The following is an 18,650-nucleotide window of genomic DNA, read 5'->3' on the forward strand; positions in this document are numbered from 1 at the left end:
TCATTAATCCCCGAAAGGGAAGGAAATCTTCCATCTTTAGCTAGTCTGATGAATGTCACTCCAGACCCTTAGCAATATGGTTAACCCTTTACAGCCCTCTGGGGCAATAAACATTGGCCATGGTCATTAGATTAGATTACTTACAGTGTGGAAACAGGCCCTTCGGCCCAACAAGTCCACACCGCCCTGCCGAAGCGCAACCCACCCATACCCCTACATCTACCCCTTACCAAACACTACGGGCAATTTAGCATGGCCACTTCACCTGCCCTGCACATCTTCGGACTGTGGGAGGAAACCCACGCAGACACGGGGAGAATGTGCAAACTCCACACAGTCAGTCGCCTGAGGCAGGAATTGAACCCAGGTCTCTGGCGCTGTGAGGCAGCAGTGCTAACCACTGTGCCACCGTGCCGCCCATGTCTCATGGAATGAATAGAAAGGAACAATGATTTCTATATAAGGCCTTGAACATAAAGAAATGGCTCAAGGTTTTTCACAGAATTGTGAAACCTGACACTGATAGATGATATTAGGTCAGATGACCAGAAATCTGATAAAAAGATGGGTTTGTCCTAAAGGAGGCCAGTGTGGTGGAGTGATATAGGGAGGGAATTCCAGTGTATGGACAACAGATAGCACAGCCACCAATGTCAGGGTGATTAAAATTGACAGTACTCAAGTGTCTGAATTGGAGGAATAAAAGCGGTGGTTGGAGAAACTCATCAGGTCTAGCAGCATCTGTGGTGAGAGAAACAGAGTTAAAGTTTGAGTCGAGTCTGACCTGAATTGCTCTGAACACTGTATCAGGAGCACGTGCAGTGAATGGTTGCTAGAAGTAAACAGTGAGCTGGAGTTTCGCACCAGTCAATGTGGAGTTTTGGAGTTAAATGCTCCAGCTAATACCCTTTCTTAAAGCCACACGAGATTGTGTTCAGCAGTTCTGCAAACAGGGCTATTTAAAGAGGCTTTCAACTATTCATAACGGCTGACAAATTACTTCTGGTTGTAGCTCCAAACCTATAAGTGTTTTGGTGCTCTCTGCAGCTAGTTAAAGTTGCAATATTCAGCAGGAGGTGGGTGTGGCAAGTGCTGAAGGAGTGTTTGCTGATGTCACAGTATCTGCATATAGTTGCTCCCAGAGATGGGAGTGTTAGTTGATACACTACAGCATGATATGGTGAATAAACAGAGGTCACACAGAGCTGTTAGAAGAGGGGAAAGGGCACTTAGGCCATATCTGTCCAGGGGTTACTGGGAGAAAATTCAAGACTGGAGCCTTGACAAAGTTTGAGTGTGAGACTTGAATAAAGACACCTTGTGTCTGCTGCTGTTACTGTAAACACAGAGCAGAATGACCACATCACCAAGTGTCTCGGAAAGTGGCTGGGGCTGTCGACTTTTACTGACTTCTTCCTGGCTGAAGCTCAGAGGTTCAGCCAATCATTGCTACATGAGGGAGTTCTTGTTGCCTCAGTTCAATGATGGCTAACTCCATCCCAGTCTCTCTTGCCAATGTAAAACAGGCAGAGTGAACATGTGGCTTCAAAAGGATTGCAAATGTCACCAGGATGCAGGACACCGTTGGTTAGACCCAGATGGTTTTACAGGTGGTATTTGTCCACTTGGCCCTCTATCACAACTGAGGGGGATTTCACTTCCTCAGTGTCTGACTCATGTGTCCAGGCATTGTGAATCCTGACAACAGTTAGCCTGCTTTCAGTGGGTCACTCTGGTGGCTGAAGAGCAACTGGCACACAATCTCAGCTATTGTCACATTCTGCAAGCATGGCCAGTGACAGCAGAGGTACACTAAGAGGCAAGGTGTTACGTGGAGTCTGAGAAAACAGCTTTCTGACATGGTGTAACAATATTTCCACTGCCTTCCCTGCTCTGGAGAAACCTTGCTGCATTCAACAGAGTAGGTGTTAAGGTGCACATTGAACTCTGCCGAACCTTGTCAAGAGTGGGCAGCCCCTTTCCACCCGCTGAAAACACTGATGCCTACATGTAACCCTTCAAACCACACACCATCCCTGGACGTGCTATTGCTTCACTGTCACTGGGTCAACGTCCTGAAACTCTCTTCCCAAACGGCACTGTGGGTGTGCCACATGCACCGAAAGACAGCTCAGCGGCACCTTCTCTTGGGCAACTGGGGTCGGCCAATAAATGTTAGCCCAACCAGTGATGCCCACATCCCACAGGTGAATAAAAGTGCACTGTAGGAACTCAGCACCAATTCATCGACCCAGTTGAGTGTTGGCCCTCCTGGGAGAGATGCAACACCAGGGGCAGACGCAGTTCCTAATAATGGCTGTACACATCGTTAAAGACACAAACTTCCCTCAAGCAAAAAGCTTAAGTTAGATTTCCCCATGCTTGCTCATTTCAGTTTTTCTGAGTAAAATTGCTCATTTGTGGTTGTGAGCTGTGGCCAACTTTGGACGGTTTTTATGTCAACAACGTTTTGAGTCTGCCAAGCTCTCAAGGCTGATGTGTGACCAAAGCATTTCGAAATCTCTAGCCACACATCCCCCCCCTGGACATTTGGTCAATTCTGGCAGGCTGGATCTTTGCACACACAAGGAAGACAAGGCTTTATGAGTAGGGAGGGGGGAATTGGAAAATGGAGTTGAGACCACAACCAAATCTTTATAAAATGACAGAGCTAGCCCGAGGGGGCTAAAGAGCTCCTTTGTGTAACTCATGTGTTATTCTGTATAAAATAAGGAGAAATCAGGAAAAACCTCAGGTTCGAATAGAGATCAAATCACAAACACAATGACTCTTTAACTATTTCCAGGTCAATACATGGATCCTAAGTCATTGTATATCACATTGCTACATAATACAGTGGGCACAGGGTCAAATCTGAGTATTCACCTCGATAATACATCTACCACCAGTCTGTGGGTCTCTTGTCTCATTGTGTCTCAATGTATCAGTCTGTTGTGTCACCATAAGCAGAGGAAGCTAACGACAAATAGAAGCTCAAATGAAGTTGGTCATGGAATAATGATGTTCATTGATCTTCAGTGATATGATCACTGTGGCGTAGTAATATCTGTCTAATTTGTATAATGCCCCTATTTGGAAAGTGTATAAGAACTAGAGTTGGCCTATTGGCCTGTTCCACTTTTCAACAAGATAATGGCTAGTCTTTGAATTTCACCCCTACCCACACAGTGCCAACATGTTGGAAATATGAACCAAAAACAAATTGCTGGAGAAACTCAGCAGGTCTGGTAGCATCTATGGGGAGAAAGCAGTCAATGTTTCAGGTTCCAGCAACCTTTCTTCAGAACTGATTATAGGTGGGAAAAGGTTGTTATGTATACTGAAGATGGGGTATGGGAGGGGGAGGAATAAACGACAGGTGGCGATGGTGCCCAGAGAGAGAGAGAGAGAGAGAGAGAGAAAGCAGCAGTCGGGATGACAAAGGGATGCAGAATGGTGAGACAGGGAGAAAGGAAAGCTGCTAATGTGGACCATGAGAGGGTGAGAATGGATCGGCTGTGCTGAAAGCAGCCCATGTGATGACAGGGCCTGAGATTTCGGGATGGGGAAAGGATATGGGAAAAGGTGCTCAGACCCTGAAGTAATTGAACTTGATATTGGGTCCTGAAGGGTCCCCATGTGGAAAATGAGATGCTGTTCCTCCAGCTGACACTGAGCAACCCTGAAGCACTGCAGCAAACCCGAGACAGAGATGTTGGCCAGGGAACAGGGTGAGGCGTTGAAGTGGCAGGAAGCTGGAAGCTCAGGGTCATTTTAGCAGACCATGTTCCCTGGCCAATATCTCTGTCTCAGGCTTGCTGCAGTGCTCCAGTGAAGCTTAGCAGAAGCTGAGAGAATTTTCCGCTTGGGAATCCTCCAACCTTCAGGACTCAATATCGAGTTCAATAATGTTCGGGTTTGAGCACCTTCTCCCATGTCCTTTCCCCACCCCCACATTCCAGGCCCTGTCATCACATATCAGTTGCTTTCAGCATAGCCAATCCGTTCTAACCCCCTGATGGTCCACATTAGCAGCTTTCGTCTCTCCCTGGTTACCACTATACATCCCTTTGTCTGGCCGACCGCTGTTCTCCACCTCTCTCTCTAGGCTGTGTCTCCATCTATCAGTTATTCCTTCACCTATCACCCACTAACCCTATCTTCAGTCTATAGACCCACTTTTCCCAATTATAGCCAGTTCTGATGAAGGGTCACTGGACCTGGAATATTGATTCTGCTTTCTCTCTACCAAACCTGATGAGTTTCTCCAGCAACTGCTGCTTTAGTGCCAATATCCCTTCATTGATCATTTCTTGAATGTACTCAGAGGGTGAGTCGACATGCCTCAAATCTTGATCCAACTTCGCTCACATTGAGGATCAATTGTAATGTGCTTCATCTCACACGGAATCAGGTATCTGATGGGATGCTTCTGTGTATATGTTATCCAGTAAAATCGAGCAATTTGAGTGGCGATGAACAATCGGCTGATGATGAAGATGAGTCCCTTAGCGAAGATGACATGAAATCTAATACTGAGCCAATCAAAACGGTGAGTACAAGTTGCTAGTGGCATGTTAATTCTATGGTTAAGATGCATTGGTGATTAGCATTACTTCATAACGTACCGAGAGTGCTTTTTAGTGCTGTTGTGACACAGTGGGTAGTGTCTGAGCCAGGAGACCCCAGTTCAAGTGCCACCTGCATAGAGATATGTAATAACATCTCTGCAATGTAATCTCTCTGAACAGTTTGATTAAAAAACAAACCTAGAATGGGGCAGCATGGTGACTCAGTGGTTAGCACTGCTGCCTCACAGCGCCAGGGACCCGGGTTCGAGTCCACCATCTGGCAACTGTCTGTATGGAGTTTGCATGTTCTCCACATGTCTGTGGGGGCTTCCTCCAGGTGTTCCAGTTTCCTCCCGCAGTCCAAAGATGTGCAGGTTAGGTAGATTAGCTGTGCTATAGTGTCCAGGGATGTGTGGGCTAGGTGGGATAGCCAGAGGAAATGCAAGGTAATGGGTCTGGGTGGGATGCTGTTCAGAAAGTTGGTGTGAACTTAATGGGCTGATTGGCCTGTTCCCAGGCTGTAGGGATTCTCTTAACACTAGTTACAAGAGATTGGTATCCCTGTCTCTGGGCCAGAAAGTCCTAGCTTAAGTTATTTCTCAGGTTGTGTTACAGTGGAGCTGTCTTATAACACATCTATAAAGATTGATTAAAATAGTGAGGAGGAACCTTGGGGAGGTAGGAAACAGGTATATAATAATGCTGCATTCTGTCAATAAACCTATTGTCTGAAAAGCCTAATTCCACACTTAGAGTCATAGAATCATAGAGATGGTCAGCACAGAAATAGACCCTTCAGTCCAAATCGTCCATGCCTAAATGTGGGTGGCACGGTGGCACAGTGGTTAGCACTGCTGCCTCACAGCGCCAGAGACCCGGGTTCAATTCCCGCCTCAGGCGACTGACTGTGTGGAGTTTGCAGGTTCTCCCCGTGTCTGCGTGGGTTTCCTCCGGGTGCTCCGGTTTCCTCCCACACTCCAAAGATGTGCAGGGCAGGTGAATTGGCCATGCTAAATTGCCCGTAGTGTTAGGTAAGGGGTAGATATAGATGTAGGGGTATGGGTGGGTTACGCTTCGGCGGGGCGGTGTGGACTTGTTGGGCCGAAGGGCCTGTTTCCACACTGTAAGTAATCTAATCTAAATTAATCTAGTCCCATTGGTTAGCACTTGGCCCATGCCCCTACCTATTAATGTCCCCAGCCAAATGCCTTTTAAGTGTTGTAATTATACCTCACTGTATTTCCATCTGGACATGGCTCAGTGGCTCAGTGGTTAGCACTGCTGCCTCACAGCACCAGGGATGTGGGTTGACCTTGGGTTTTGGATTGAATTAACACAAGTGAATGTTCAACTGAGAGATGATGACTTCTCTTTCTCAATTTCCCATCAAAGCTGCATTTTAGGGCCTAATGTTGGAGGCAATTCTAACCAAACTGCACAAAAGGGAATTTCAGGAATCCAGAGTAATACTGTGTTTGTGTACTGTTACCTCAGTGGAGAGTTAGTCCACTGTGCAAGTTTAGGTTAAAATAGTGAGCCTTCAATTCTGTGAAGCACCAGAATTCTTACGGTGTAGAAGATGGCCATTCAGCCCATTGTGCCTGCTCCTCTCCTAGTGCCAATCTCCTGCCTTTTCTCTATATCTCTGTACTCTTATTCCATACAGATAATCACTGAATACCCTCTGAATGCCTCCAATGAACCTGCCACCACCAGATTTCCAAGCAGTGCATTCCACACCCTGAGCTCAGTCAAGACCTTTCTGTCAAATGATGTAGTTTATTACAATATTTTGTTATTGGACTCCTATCTTTGAAATCTGGTTATAAATCCTGGCCGTTATAGTTAAAATTTAGGTCAGTGGATATACAATGGGAATGGTGGAAAACAGACTGCTGACAATCACACTAATGCAGAAAGGTTCACTCCCCCACCTCCTCCTCTCCCGGCCAACCCTGCATTTTGATCCTTCCCAGACTGACAGGGTGCAGGTACCTTCTGCTGTTCATTGTAAAGATTCTACATAAAACCACAGTTTCCATCAGCTAAGGGACACAAGGTCACAGCATTCAACTATTCAAAATAGAATAACAATTGGCATTATGTTGCCGACAATTCAGCGAGATTATACTGTGCTGATTCTCACTGCTCTTTTCCATTCTGACTATCAACTTTAACTTCATTACATTATTACTTTAATTGATATTTATTGTATCTTATATTGCTGTCTGTTAGGGGTCGGTTAGCTCAGTTGGCTGGATGGCTGGTTTGCAATGTGGTGTGATGCCAACAGCATGGGTTCAATTCTGTCACTGAGCTTAACATGACGAACTCTCCTTCTCAACCTTCAGGTTAAACCACCACCAGTCGTCTCTCTCTCTCTCTCTAATGAGACGGCTGTCCTATGGTCTGCTAGGACCTGTGGTCACTTAACCTACCTGTAGTTTTTCTGTCTCATTTGGCTCTTACTGACATCAGCATCTTCCTGATTTAGTGGTTAAGCTGAACAGAAGGAAATTCATGTTCGGCATTAAGAAGGAGAAACACAAGCCGAGTTTCATCTTCATAATTGCTCTTATTGAATTCCTATGGGAGGTATACAGGGTGACCTGGACATAATGTGGTCATATATCCTGCTGATATTGTCCAAGTGTGGCCATGTGAGGTGACCACCAGGTCAGACAATGGAGAGACATGGATTCCACAAGACTACACTTGGTATACAAATGATTTGGCTGTGAATATAGTCCTGAAGAAGGGCTTTTGCCTGAAACATCGACTTTCCTGCTCTTCAGATGCTGCCAGACCTGCCGTGCTTTCTAGCACAACACTTTCAATTCTAATCTCCAGCATCTGCAGTCCTCACTTTTGCTCTGTGAGTATAGGAGGTGTGGTTAGTAAGTTTGCAGATGACACCAAAATTGGAGGTGTAGTCGACAGTGAGGAAGATTACCTCAGATTACAACGGGATCTTGATCAGATGGGCCAGTGGGCTGAGGAGTGACAGATGGAGTTTAATTTAGATAAATCTGAGGTGCTGCATTTTGGAAAAGCAAATCAGAGCAGGACTTATACATTTAATGGTAAGGTCCTAGGGAGTGTTGCTGAACAAAGAGACCTTGGAGTGCAAGTTCATAGTTCATTGAAAGTGGAGTCGTAGGTAGACAGGATGGTGAAGAAGGCATTTGCTATGCTTTCCTTTATTGGTCAGTGTATTGAGTATAGAGATGGATGGTCATGTTGTGGCTGTACAGGATATTGGTTAGGCCACTTTTGGAATTCTGTGTACAATTCTGGTTTCTCTGCTATAGGAAGGCTGTTTTGAAACTTGAAAGGGTTCAGAAAAGATCTACAAGGATGTTGCCAGGGTTGGAGAGATTGAGCTGTAGGGAGAGGCTGATAAGGCTGGGGCTGTTTTCCTTGGAGCATTGAAGGCTGAGGGGTGACCTTATAGAGATTTAATCAAATCATGAGGGACATGGATAGGGTGAATTGTCAAGGTCTTTTTCCCAAGGTTAGGGAATCCAAAACTAGAAGCCATGGGCTTAAGGTGAGAGGAAAAGATTTAAAAAGGACCTAAGGAGTAAATTTTTCACACAGAGGGTGGTACGTGTATGGAATGAGCTGCCAGAGGAAGTGGTGGAGGCTGGTGCAATTGCAACATTTAAAAGGCATCTGGATGGGTATATGAATAGGAAGACTTCAGAGGGATATGGGCCAAATGCAGGCAAATGGGACGAGAGTTATATGGGATATCTGGTCGGCATGGGGGAGTTTGACTGTAGGGTCTGTTTCCGTACTGTAATCTCTATGACTCTAAGAGTGCTTTCAGGGAATGTCTAACCAGCTGACTGACCTGCAGTGGACAGTAATTGATGTGAGGCTTTATCTGGTACACATCAGTTAGATGACCTTCTGTACACAAATAATATTTAAAGGGGTATAAACTGAGGTTAACTGTAAGAGACATTGTTCCCTTTCTCCCAGAGGCTGACTCCAGAGGAGTTTGCAGCAAAGAGGCAAACGTGGAAACTAAGAACGTTTGAACGCCGTGCAAGACAGGAAGAAATGGCAAGGTTTGCGAAAGCTCAGGTAATGTGGGATATTAGCTACGTCCTCGAGTGCTAGGCTATCCCAGACTGCCCCACTGCTGCCCCCCTTCATCATTGAATCATTTCACTGAAACCAACAGAGGTGAGGGTCCCCTCCTGGGCCCACATAGGATTAGGTTTGATGTTGAAAATGATGGAGTCGGACCATGCAGCAGTTGGATCACACTGTGTTTGATTCTGTGTCCATTAAATCAATTATGTCTCAGTTACTGGCACCATTGGTTTGAAAACGTTACTTTACCTGATTCTGGAGCAGGTTTAAATTAATGCTCAAAATCCCCTACTATTTACGTTCAACTTCCTGTTGACCTAAGGTCATTGCTGAGTCATGCCACATGCAGGATGAGTGATTCCTTTGAGATCCTGTGCTCCACGGTTCCCTTCATGGACCCAAACCCTCATCCTCACCTCTACCCCCCCCCTTTCAGACTCTCCTCACACCTACTGTTTGGACTACACATAGGGACAACACCTACTGTGCTGTCACTTCTCTGCCTGCTTCCCTCCCTACATGGAGACAGAATAAGGACAGACCTGAGATGTGACACTCCCAGGACCACATGTTGAGTTTGGCCTCACTTCTCCTCATCTCCAGCATGTGTCTCCCCTTTTTAGAGCCTATCTTTTCCTGGTGGGGGACTGTGTTTTCATGGTGTCAAGCCTGCGTTTTCTTGATGTCAGGCCTGTGTTTTCATGGTGTGGGCCAATGTTTTCATGGTGTCACACCTGTGTTTTCATGGTGTCAAGCCTGTGCTTTCCAAGTGTGAAGCCTGTGTTTTCCTGGTGTGGGCCTGTGTTTTCCTGGTGTGGGCCAATGTTTTGATGGTGTCAAGCCTGTGTTTTCATGGTGTCAAGCCTGTGTTTTCCTGGTGTGGGTCAATGTTTTCATGGTGTCAAGCCTGTGTTTTCATGGTGTGGGCCTGTGTTTTCATGATTGGAGCCTGCGTTTTACTGGTGTTGGGGCCTGTGTTTTCTTAATGTCAGTCCTGTGTTTTCCTGGTGTGGACCTGTGTTTTCATGATGTGGGGCTGTGTTTTCATGTTGTCAAGCCTGTGTTTTCCTGGTGTGGGCCTGTGTATTCTTGGTGTCAGGCCTGTGTTTTCATGTTGTCAAGCCTGTGTTTTCATGGTGTCAGGCCTGTATTTTCATGGTGTCAAGCCTGTGTTTTCCAAGTGTAGGCTTGTATATTCATGGTGTCAAACCTGTGTTTTCCTGGTGTGAGTCTGTGTTTTCATGGTGCCAAGCCTGTGTTTTCTGGTGTCAAGCCTGTGTTTTCCTGGTGTGGGCCTGTGTTTTCATGATTGGAGCCTGTATTTTCCTGGTGTGGGGCCCTGTGTTTTCATGGTGTCAAGCCTGTGTTTTCCAAGAGTAGGCCCGTATATTCATGGTGCCAAGACTGTGTTTCCTAGTGTGAAGCTTGTGTTTTCCTGGTGTGGGCCTGTGTTTACCTGGTGTGGTCCAATGTTTTTCATGGTGTCAAGTCTGTGTTTTCCTGGTGTGGGCCTGTGTTTTCATGATTGGAGCCTGTATTTTCCTGGTGTGGGGCCCTGTGTTTTCGTGGTGTCAAGCCTGTGTTTTCATGATGGGAGCCTGTGTTTACCTGGTGTTGGCCAGTGTTTTCATGGTGTGGGCCTGTGTTTTCATGGTGCCAAGCCTGTGTGTTCATGGTGCCAAGCCTGTGTTTTCATGGTGTTAAGCCTGTGTTTTCATGATGGGAGCCTGTGTTTACCTGGTGTTGGCCAGTGTTTTCATGGTGTGGGCCTGTGTTTTCATGGTGTCAAGCCTGTGTTTTCACGGTGTCAAGCCTGTGTTTTCCTGGTGTGGGCCAATGTTTTCATGGTGTCAAGCCTGTGTTTTCATGGTGCCGAGCCTGTGTTTTCATGGTTTTAAACTTGTGTTTTCATGGTTGGAGTCTGTGTTTTTCTGGCGTGGGCCTGTGTTTTTCTGGTGTGGGCCTGTGTTTTCATGGTGTCAAGCCTGTGTTTTCATGGTGCCAAGCCTGTGTTATCCCAGTGTTTTCTCTTTGTACCACAGATGATTCAGAGACGGTTAGAAGAGATTGAACAGACGTTCCATGACTTGGAGCAGAGGGGAATTCACCTTGAGCAGGAAATGCGCAATAATAAAGGTAAAAGCCACAATTCAGTCACACAGCTTCTCCTCATAAGACTGTGTTTGGGTGAGGAATGTGATAAGGATTTCCCCTGGTGTTCTGAAATTCATTCATGATTTAACACCCCAATAAAATCTGGCTCTTTTTCAACCGTGCCTTTCTGTGGAAACTCTGTCCTGTCTTAAAGAGAGGATTAAGTCTGTCAAAACCTACGCATTCAAAGCACTTAGTTGATTTGATCATATATAACAAAAAACATAAAGGTGCCTGTCTCAAAGACAAAAGTGAAACATCATTTTGCAAAAGCTTTGTGTTTATTTAGAGCACTTCCTGTTTGGGAAATGCATCTGTACATAATGTACTACCTGGCTCTTCATATTATTTTTTTCTTTGTCAGCTAGAACTTGCCTTCACTTTAGCTTGTGGTAGCGATCAAGCACATCACTGGAACTATAAAGCCGGAAGTGTGCGGCTGTGGTTGAGAGGGTTTTCAGAGCTGGAGGACAGCCAGCTGCTGTGAACAAAAACACAAGAAAGAATTAAAACCACAGCCTGCAACTTCTTAAGTGCTGGGTGAGTCAGACTGGTCATGAATTTTCCATTCCCAGCTGCTGTTGAACTAAAAGGAGTCATGAGATTGAAATAGCATGTTTACCACTGTCTGTGGGAGAACTCTAAAATGGCTACAAAGTTAACTAATAAGACTGTGCAATTAAGAAGAGCAACCCTTTTGACAGTGGAGGGGAAAGCATACTTCACCTTGAAGATTTCACTGAAGAGCAGAGAACCTAGACAGGCAAGATTTTGAAGATATACCTTAACCCTATATTAATGCTACTGATGAAAGTTCTTGTATTCAACATAACAACTCAAGGAGAAGGGAAACTGTTGATCAGATAGTGACGGCACTGACACATTGGACAGAATCCCGAGAGTTTGGATAATGGAAAGATGATTGCATCAGAGATAGGATTATCCTGGATCCAGCTGTGAGAGCATGTCTACTGAGACAGGAGGCACTTCATTCTCAAGTCAGCTGTCAACATATCTTAAAACACTGACAGTTCAAAGTTTGGGAGAAGATTTGTAGCTCGGGTGCTCGTTGTAGTGGTTCCGTTCGCCGAGCTGGGAATTTGTGTTGCAGACATTTCGTCCCCTGTCTAGGTGACATCCTCAGTGCTTGGGAATCTCCTGTGAAGCGCTTCTGTGATGTTTCCTCTGGCATTTGTAGCGGTTTGTCTCTGCCGTTTCCGGTTGTCAGTTCCAGCTGTCCGTTGCAGTGGCCACTCAACAACTCACCAGGACAAAGGACCCGATACCCAACATGAGCAAATCCAATGTAGTGTACAAAATCCCATGCAAGGACTGCACAAAACACTACATAGGATAAACAGGAAGACAGCTAATGATCCGTATCCATGAACACCAACTAGCCACGAAACGACACGACCAGCTATCCTTAGTAGCCACACACGCAGATGACAAGCAACATGAGTCCGACTGGGACAACACTACTGTTATAGGACAAGCCAAACAGAGAACAGCCAGGGAATTCCTAGAGGCATGGCACTCATCCACAGACTCTATCAACAAACACATCGACCTGGGCCCAATATACCAGCCACTACAGCGGACAGCTGGAACTGACAACCGGAAGCGACAGAGACAAACCACTACAAATGCCGGAGGAAACATCACAGAAGCGCTTCACAGGAGGCTCCCAAGCACTGAGGATGTCACCTAGACAGGGGACGAAACATCTGCAACACAAATTCCCAGCTCGGTGAACAGAACCACAACACTGACAGTATTAATGGAAGTATAGGTAAGGCTTTGCATTATATTGCAAGACATTCTAGGCCCAATGAGAACAACATATTGAAAAGAAAAGGAAATAATGTTCATACTGGGCCAGCAGACAGTTGAAGGCAAGAGGACAATATTGCAGAGGACAGCACACAAAAGAAATGAAAGCATGTCCATTGTAGAGGAAACAATGCTCTAACCTGCAAGAAGGTGATTACTTCACATGTAAGTGTTTTAGCTATAAAGAGGCAAAGCAAGCTAATCAAAATGGCTGCTGGAGAGATGTCAGCCAACGCTTCAAATGAATCACCCTGCACTACAAACAGGCAGGCATCCTCAGGTCTAAAGGCAACCAATGGGGTGTGACTGTTAGAACGATGATCAAGTGAATGTGAAGTATAGGGTGGCATGGTGGCTCAATGGTTAGCACTGCTGCCTCACAGCGCCAGGGACCCTGGTTTGATTCCACCCTCAGACGACTGTCTGTGTGGAATTTCACATTCTCCCCGTGTCTGTGTGGGTTCCTCCAGGAATGCGCAGGCTGGGTTGGTTAGCCACGGGAAATGCAGGGTTACAGGGTGGGATGCTCCTTGGAGGGTTGCTGTGGACTTGAATGGCTGACTGGCCTGCTCCCACACTGTAGAGATTCAACGATTAAGTGGACATCGGTGCTAATTGTGCAACATTTATGAGCTTTGCAGGTGCATACAAAGGTAAGGTTCAGGTTATATGATGGAGTGATACCTATTCCAAGGGATGAATGAAGCTGGGAGCCCAATACAATGGGTTGAATGCAGACCCCGATAACGATCTGCTTGTCTATGAAGGTGGAGACACAATGGAAGAAGCCATCACAGACCACAATCACTATGGGGTGCAACTGCGACAGAGAATTCACCAAATGAAACCTGAAGCTGAACAAGGAGATAATACAATTGAAGGTGCTTGAAGTAGAGAACATAGGGTATGTACTGACCGCAGAATGGCTTTGCCCATGGGGGTGCTGACAAAATGAGAGCTGTAGCACAGATGCAGCAACCGACAGATGTGAACACAGTCGAACATTTCATTGATTTTGAGAACAATGTAGCAAAGTGTTTGCATTATTCATGATCAGGGTGCGAAGCTCCAGAAAGCTCAGTGTATTGAGGAATAGAAGAAGATTTACTAGAAATAAATAACAAGTGATAACGACACCAGGGCTGAGGGTAACTGTGATGTCAATGATGATGTTACCCTGCAGTGTGATTCCAGTGAGACAGAACTTGGAGCAACACGTATACAGCAAGGACAACTGATTACATTTAATGTAAATGTACCAACGTTGTGGACCGATTATTGCCATTGTTTGTAAGCATATCAATCATACCGATTTGAGACAGATGAAGTGACAGTAGAGTCCAACCTCAAGCCATTTCAAAGCATGTTCCTCAGGGCTACTTCTATTCAGTCAAAGAATCTGCAAAGTGACATCGTTTGTTTTTCAGAGATATTATCTGTACACGACAAATTAATTAGATTAGATTACTTACAGTGTGGAAACAGGCCCTTCGGCCCAACAAGTCCACACCGCCTGCCGAAGTGTAACCCACCCATACCCCTACATCTACATCTACCCCTTACCTAACACTACGGGCAATTTAGCATGGCCAATTCACCTGACCTGCACATCTTTGGACTGTGGGAGGAAACCGGAGCACCCGGAGGAAACCCATGCAGACACGGGGAGAACGTGCAAACTCCACACAGTCAGTCGCCTGAGGCAGGAATTGAACCCGGGTCTCTGGCGCTGTGAGGCAGCAGTGCTAACCACTGTGCCACCGTGCCGCCCACTAAGAGAAACAGATGTGCATTGCTGAGAAGCTGTGGGGAGCAGCACCCTCTGTGAGAAAAGTTGAGGATGCTAGGGTGGAGTGTGAAATCTTTCAGAATCAATGAAAAGCAACAACCCGACTTGATTTGGAAATCTTCACCCAGCAGAGACACGGCATCTGAAAGACTTGCTCGAATCAAGCAATTTGATGCAACTCTGCAAATGTTGTGGGAATTAGTAATGAAAGGATGGACTGGATGTCTTTAGGACAGACCTGGTATATAGGGGAGTATTGGACAGACAGAGCTCAAAGGTAGAAGACAGAGGTTGGTGGTGGAGGGTTGTTTTTCAGACTGGAGGCCTGTGACCAGTGGAGTGCCACAAGGATCGGTGCTGGGTCCATTACTTTTTGTTATTTACATAAATGATTTGGATGCGAGCGTAAGAGATACAGTTAGTAAGTTTGCAAATGACACCAAAATTGGAGGTGTAGTGGACAGTGAAGAAGGTTACCTCAGATCACAACGGGAACTTGATCAGATGGGCCAATGGGCTGAGAAGTGGCAGATGGAGTTTAATTCAGATAAATGCGAGGTGCTGCATTTTGGGAAAGCAAATCTTAACAGGACTTATACACTTAATGGTAAGGTCCAAGGGAGTGTTGCTGAACAAAGAGACCTTGGAGTGCAGGTTCATATCTCCTTGAAAGTGGAATCGCACGTAGATAGGATAGTGAAGGCAGCGTTTGGTATGCTTTCCTTTATCGGTCAGAGTATTGAGTACAGGAGTTGGGAGGTCATGTTGTGACTGTACAGGACATTGGTTAGGCCACTGTTGGAATATTGCATGCAATTCTGGTCTCCTTCCTATCGGAAAGATGTTGTGAAACTTGAAAGGGTTCAGAAAAGATTTACAAGGATGTTGTCAGGGTTGGAGGATTTGAGCTATAGGGAGAGGCTGAACAGACTGGGGCTGTTTTCCCTGGAGTGTCAGAGGCTGTGGGGTGACCTTATAGAGGTTTACAAAATTGAGGGGCATGGATAGGATAAATAGACAAAGTCTTTTCCCTGGGGTGGGGGAGACTAAAGGGCATAGGTTTAGGGTGAGAGGGAAAAGATATAAAAGAGACCTAAGGGGCAACGTTTTCACACAGAGGGTGGTACATGTATGGAATGAGCTGCCAGAGGAAGTGGTGGAAGCTGGTACAATTGCAACATTTAAGAGGCATTTGGATGGGTATATCAATAGGAAGGGTTTGGGCCGGATGGTGGCAGGTGGGACTAGATTGGGTTGGGATATCTGGTCGGCATGGACAGGTTGGACCGAAGGGTCTGTTTCCATGCTGTACACCTCTATGACTCTAGATGAAATGACAGCTCAAGATGGCATCTTGGACTCATCGTCTCTAAGGAGTTAAGGCAAAAAGATGCTGACGTGTATCCACATAACTGTCAAGGGTTACATCCGAAACGTTGACTTCTCCATCTCCTGATGCAGCCGGGCTTGCTGTGTTCTTCCAGCCTCCTCTACCTGTCTACCTTGGATTCCAGCATCTGCAATTCTTGAGTGCTGCACTGGCCAAACATCAGCAATGAGATTAAGGACTACATCAGCAACCCAAAATAAGCTAAATTTCACTTTGATAAAGCCACCAGCTCATGACCAGACTTTAGCATCGGAGAGTCAGTCAGAGCACAAACATTTAATGCCCTTAACAAGGGGCAGTCCACATGACAACTTGGTGCCTGTGTAGAACAGTTATCATCTTGCTCCCACTCAGTGAACATGAATTATATTATTGACTATACTATTGTAACTATAGGTATATACATACAACTAGGACAGCTGCTCCTTCACTGTAGATGGCTGGAAGAAGATGTGTCACCAACTGCACAGAATGCAGCACAACCATCAGAACCATTAGTCCACTGTTTCTCAATGAGGACGATGGATCAGTAGTAACACTTGGCAGGGGAACACTGCTGTCCACATACAGAACCTCATCCCAGGACTGGCAAAGTTCCTGATGAACTGACAATGACAACGTGTACCATTACAAGACCTGCCCAATTCATAGAGGATGTTACATATCATTTGCAGAGGATGATAGATGTGGAGAAAGTGAGGACTGCAGATGCTGGAGATCAGTGCTGAAAATGTGTTGCTGGAAAAGCGCAGCAGATCGGGCAGCATCCAAGGAGCAGGAGAATCGACGTTTCGGGCATGAGCCCTTCTTCAGGACAGCCCTTCCTGATGGTAGAAGCGGGACTGACTCAAATTAATAGAGTTTGTTAGTGAATGGTATATATTGCTGTTGACCATGGATAACTTACAGTTGCAAATATTTGTGCTTTCAAATTATTATTTTCGATGAAAAGAGGGTGACTGTTTGGAGAAAAACAATTATCATTGTCACTACAACTGGTCAACAGCTATTTTTAAGAATCTCCAATATTTTTAAATAACCAATGAGTAATAGCTGGCTTGCTATCGTCATGTAACCTGTATTCTGCTTTGTGTTTTACCTCAGAAATAACAGCTCTTAAGCATGTGATGTGAAATATCCAATGCTGCTCTTTGTTCATGCTGGTTGGGATGCATTTGTGTAATTTAATTGGTGCTGACTTCAGGATCTTATCCTAGGATGACTCAATCAATGGAAAATACACTTTCCTTCACTTGTAAATAACTTATTTCTACATGTGATGTTTCATCCTCCCAGACCACACACTCTCTGAAAACGATTGTTGTGTTAAGAATGGCTTATTCTGATTCTCACTCTGAATTTTCACTCCACCATGCCTTCCCTCCCATTAGTAAAATAGAGACGAGGAGGAGGCCATTCGGCCCTTTGAGCCTGCTCTCCCATTCAATATGTTCATGGCTGATTCCCTGTCTCAATTTTACTTTCCCAATTTTTTTCCAATGGTCTTGATGCCATTAAAATCTAGAAATGTCTTGATCTCTTTATTGAATATATCTAGTGACTAGGCTTCCACAGCCTTCTGGTGTCGAGAATTCCACAGGTTCATTATTCTTTGAGTGAAGAAATGTTTCCTCTTCTCAATCCTAAATCGTCGACTCCATGTACTGAGACTGTATCCTCAGTTGTAGACTCTCCAACCAGGGGAAACATCTGTCCTTTATCAAACCTGTTCAGTTCTGTTGGAATTGAATTTGCTTCAATCAGATCCCCTATCATCCTTTTAAACTCTTATAGCTAGAATAGGGAGCCCATTAGTGCGGGAAAGGCCAAATCTGCAATGTCCACTATCTAGAAGGACAGCCCACCTTCAAGTCAAATGGTGTCCTGACTTTGGACAAATGTTACCATTGCTGCTGCATCAAAGTCCTCCCTAACGGCACTATGGGTGAAAACCTTTTGACAACGGTGGTTCAAGAAGGTGGCTCACCACTGCTGTTCCCTCAGACATCACTTTGCTGCGCATTATCTATTTGTTACATGATACATCCCCTTTAAGATTGTTGCATGGCCAGTCGTGTGACTATCTTAAATGATATGCTGCACACTTGCAGCCTGTTTGTTCGCTGTATGGCCACACTTAAACACCACTGTCTTCTCAAAGGCAATCAGAGCTGCGCAATAAACGCCAATCACACCCACAACCTGAAGTTGAAACTGAGAAACTGGGCTCAAGCGTTCTTTGGTGTTGTTATTCCTTTAAAATGGCATGGACAGTGGGAATTGAAGACACTGGGTCTGTTGCAGAGATGCTTTCCTTCCAGCAGAGGGCCCCAGCATTCCACAAACAGCAAACTTCTATTTGTTAAAAGGTCACGGCCGTAACGCCAATAGACATCTCCTGCAAGTGTACACTCAGCCGCATTTTCAGGACAAGGTGGAGCTGGGAAAGAATTAGTCAGAAACTGTGACCTTCACCTTTCAGTACGTATGTTCCTGTGATAGCAGCATGAATGCTCAGGGAGATATAAGCTCTCAGCTTCCACCCCTTCTGGTCAACCAACCATTTTTATGCATCACCAATATTTTTCTGACAATCGATGGACAGAAGGGTTTGGCAAAAATGAAAGAAAAACCAAAATTTTGAAAATAGCACCATGATCTGTCTTCCGTGCTCTTAGCTCCAGCGTCTGGGAGTTTAACCTTTAATCTCTGGTGACTCCAGGATCAAGTAGAAGGGAGTGTCAGACCTGCAGTGCAGTGGCTCTCTCTTTGTGTACGAGGTGATTGTTCTGTCCTGCTGCACGAGATG

General features: G+C 45.4%; 1 protein-coding gene across 5 annotated transcripts in view; it reads left to right on the forward strand.

Annotated features, from left to right (window-relative positions):
* Positions 1 to 18,650, forward strand: part of LOC140467199 (F-actin-monooxygenase mical1-like) — a 95,879-nt gene that overhangs the window by 68,595 nt on the left and 8,634 nt on the right. For all 5 annotated transcript variants that reach the window (XM_072563394.1, XM_072563393.1, XM_072563392.1 and 2 more), the window contains 3 exons: positions 4,452 to 4,552; positions 8,559 to 8,663; positions 10,718 to 10,811. In XM_072563394.1, the coding sequence (XP_072419495.1) occupies positions 4,452 to 4,552; positions 8,559 to 8,663; positions 10,718 to 10,811 (300 nt within the window). The remainder of the gene's footprint in view (positions 1 to 4,451; positions 4,553 to 8,558; positions 8,664 to 10,717; positions 10,812 to 18,650) is intronic.

The sequence above is a fragment of the Chiloscyllium punctatum genome, chromosome 45 (assembly GCF_047496795.1).
Source record: "Chiloscyllium punctatum isolate Juve2018m chromosome 45, sChiPun1.3, whole genome shotgun sequence".
Lineage (NCBI taxonomy): Eukaryota > Metazoa > Chordata > Chondrichthyes > Orectolobiformes > Hemiscylliidae > Chiloscyllium > Chiloscyllium punctatum.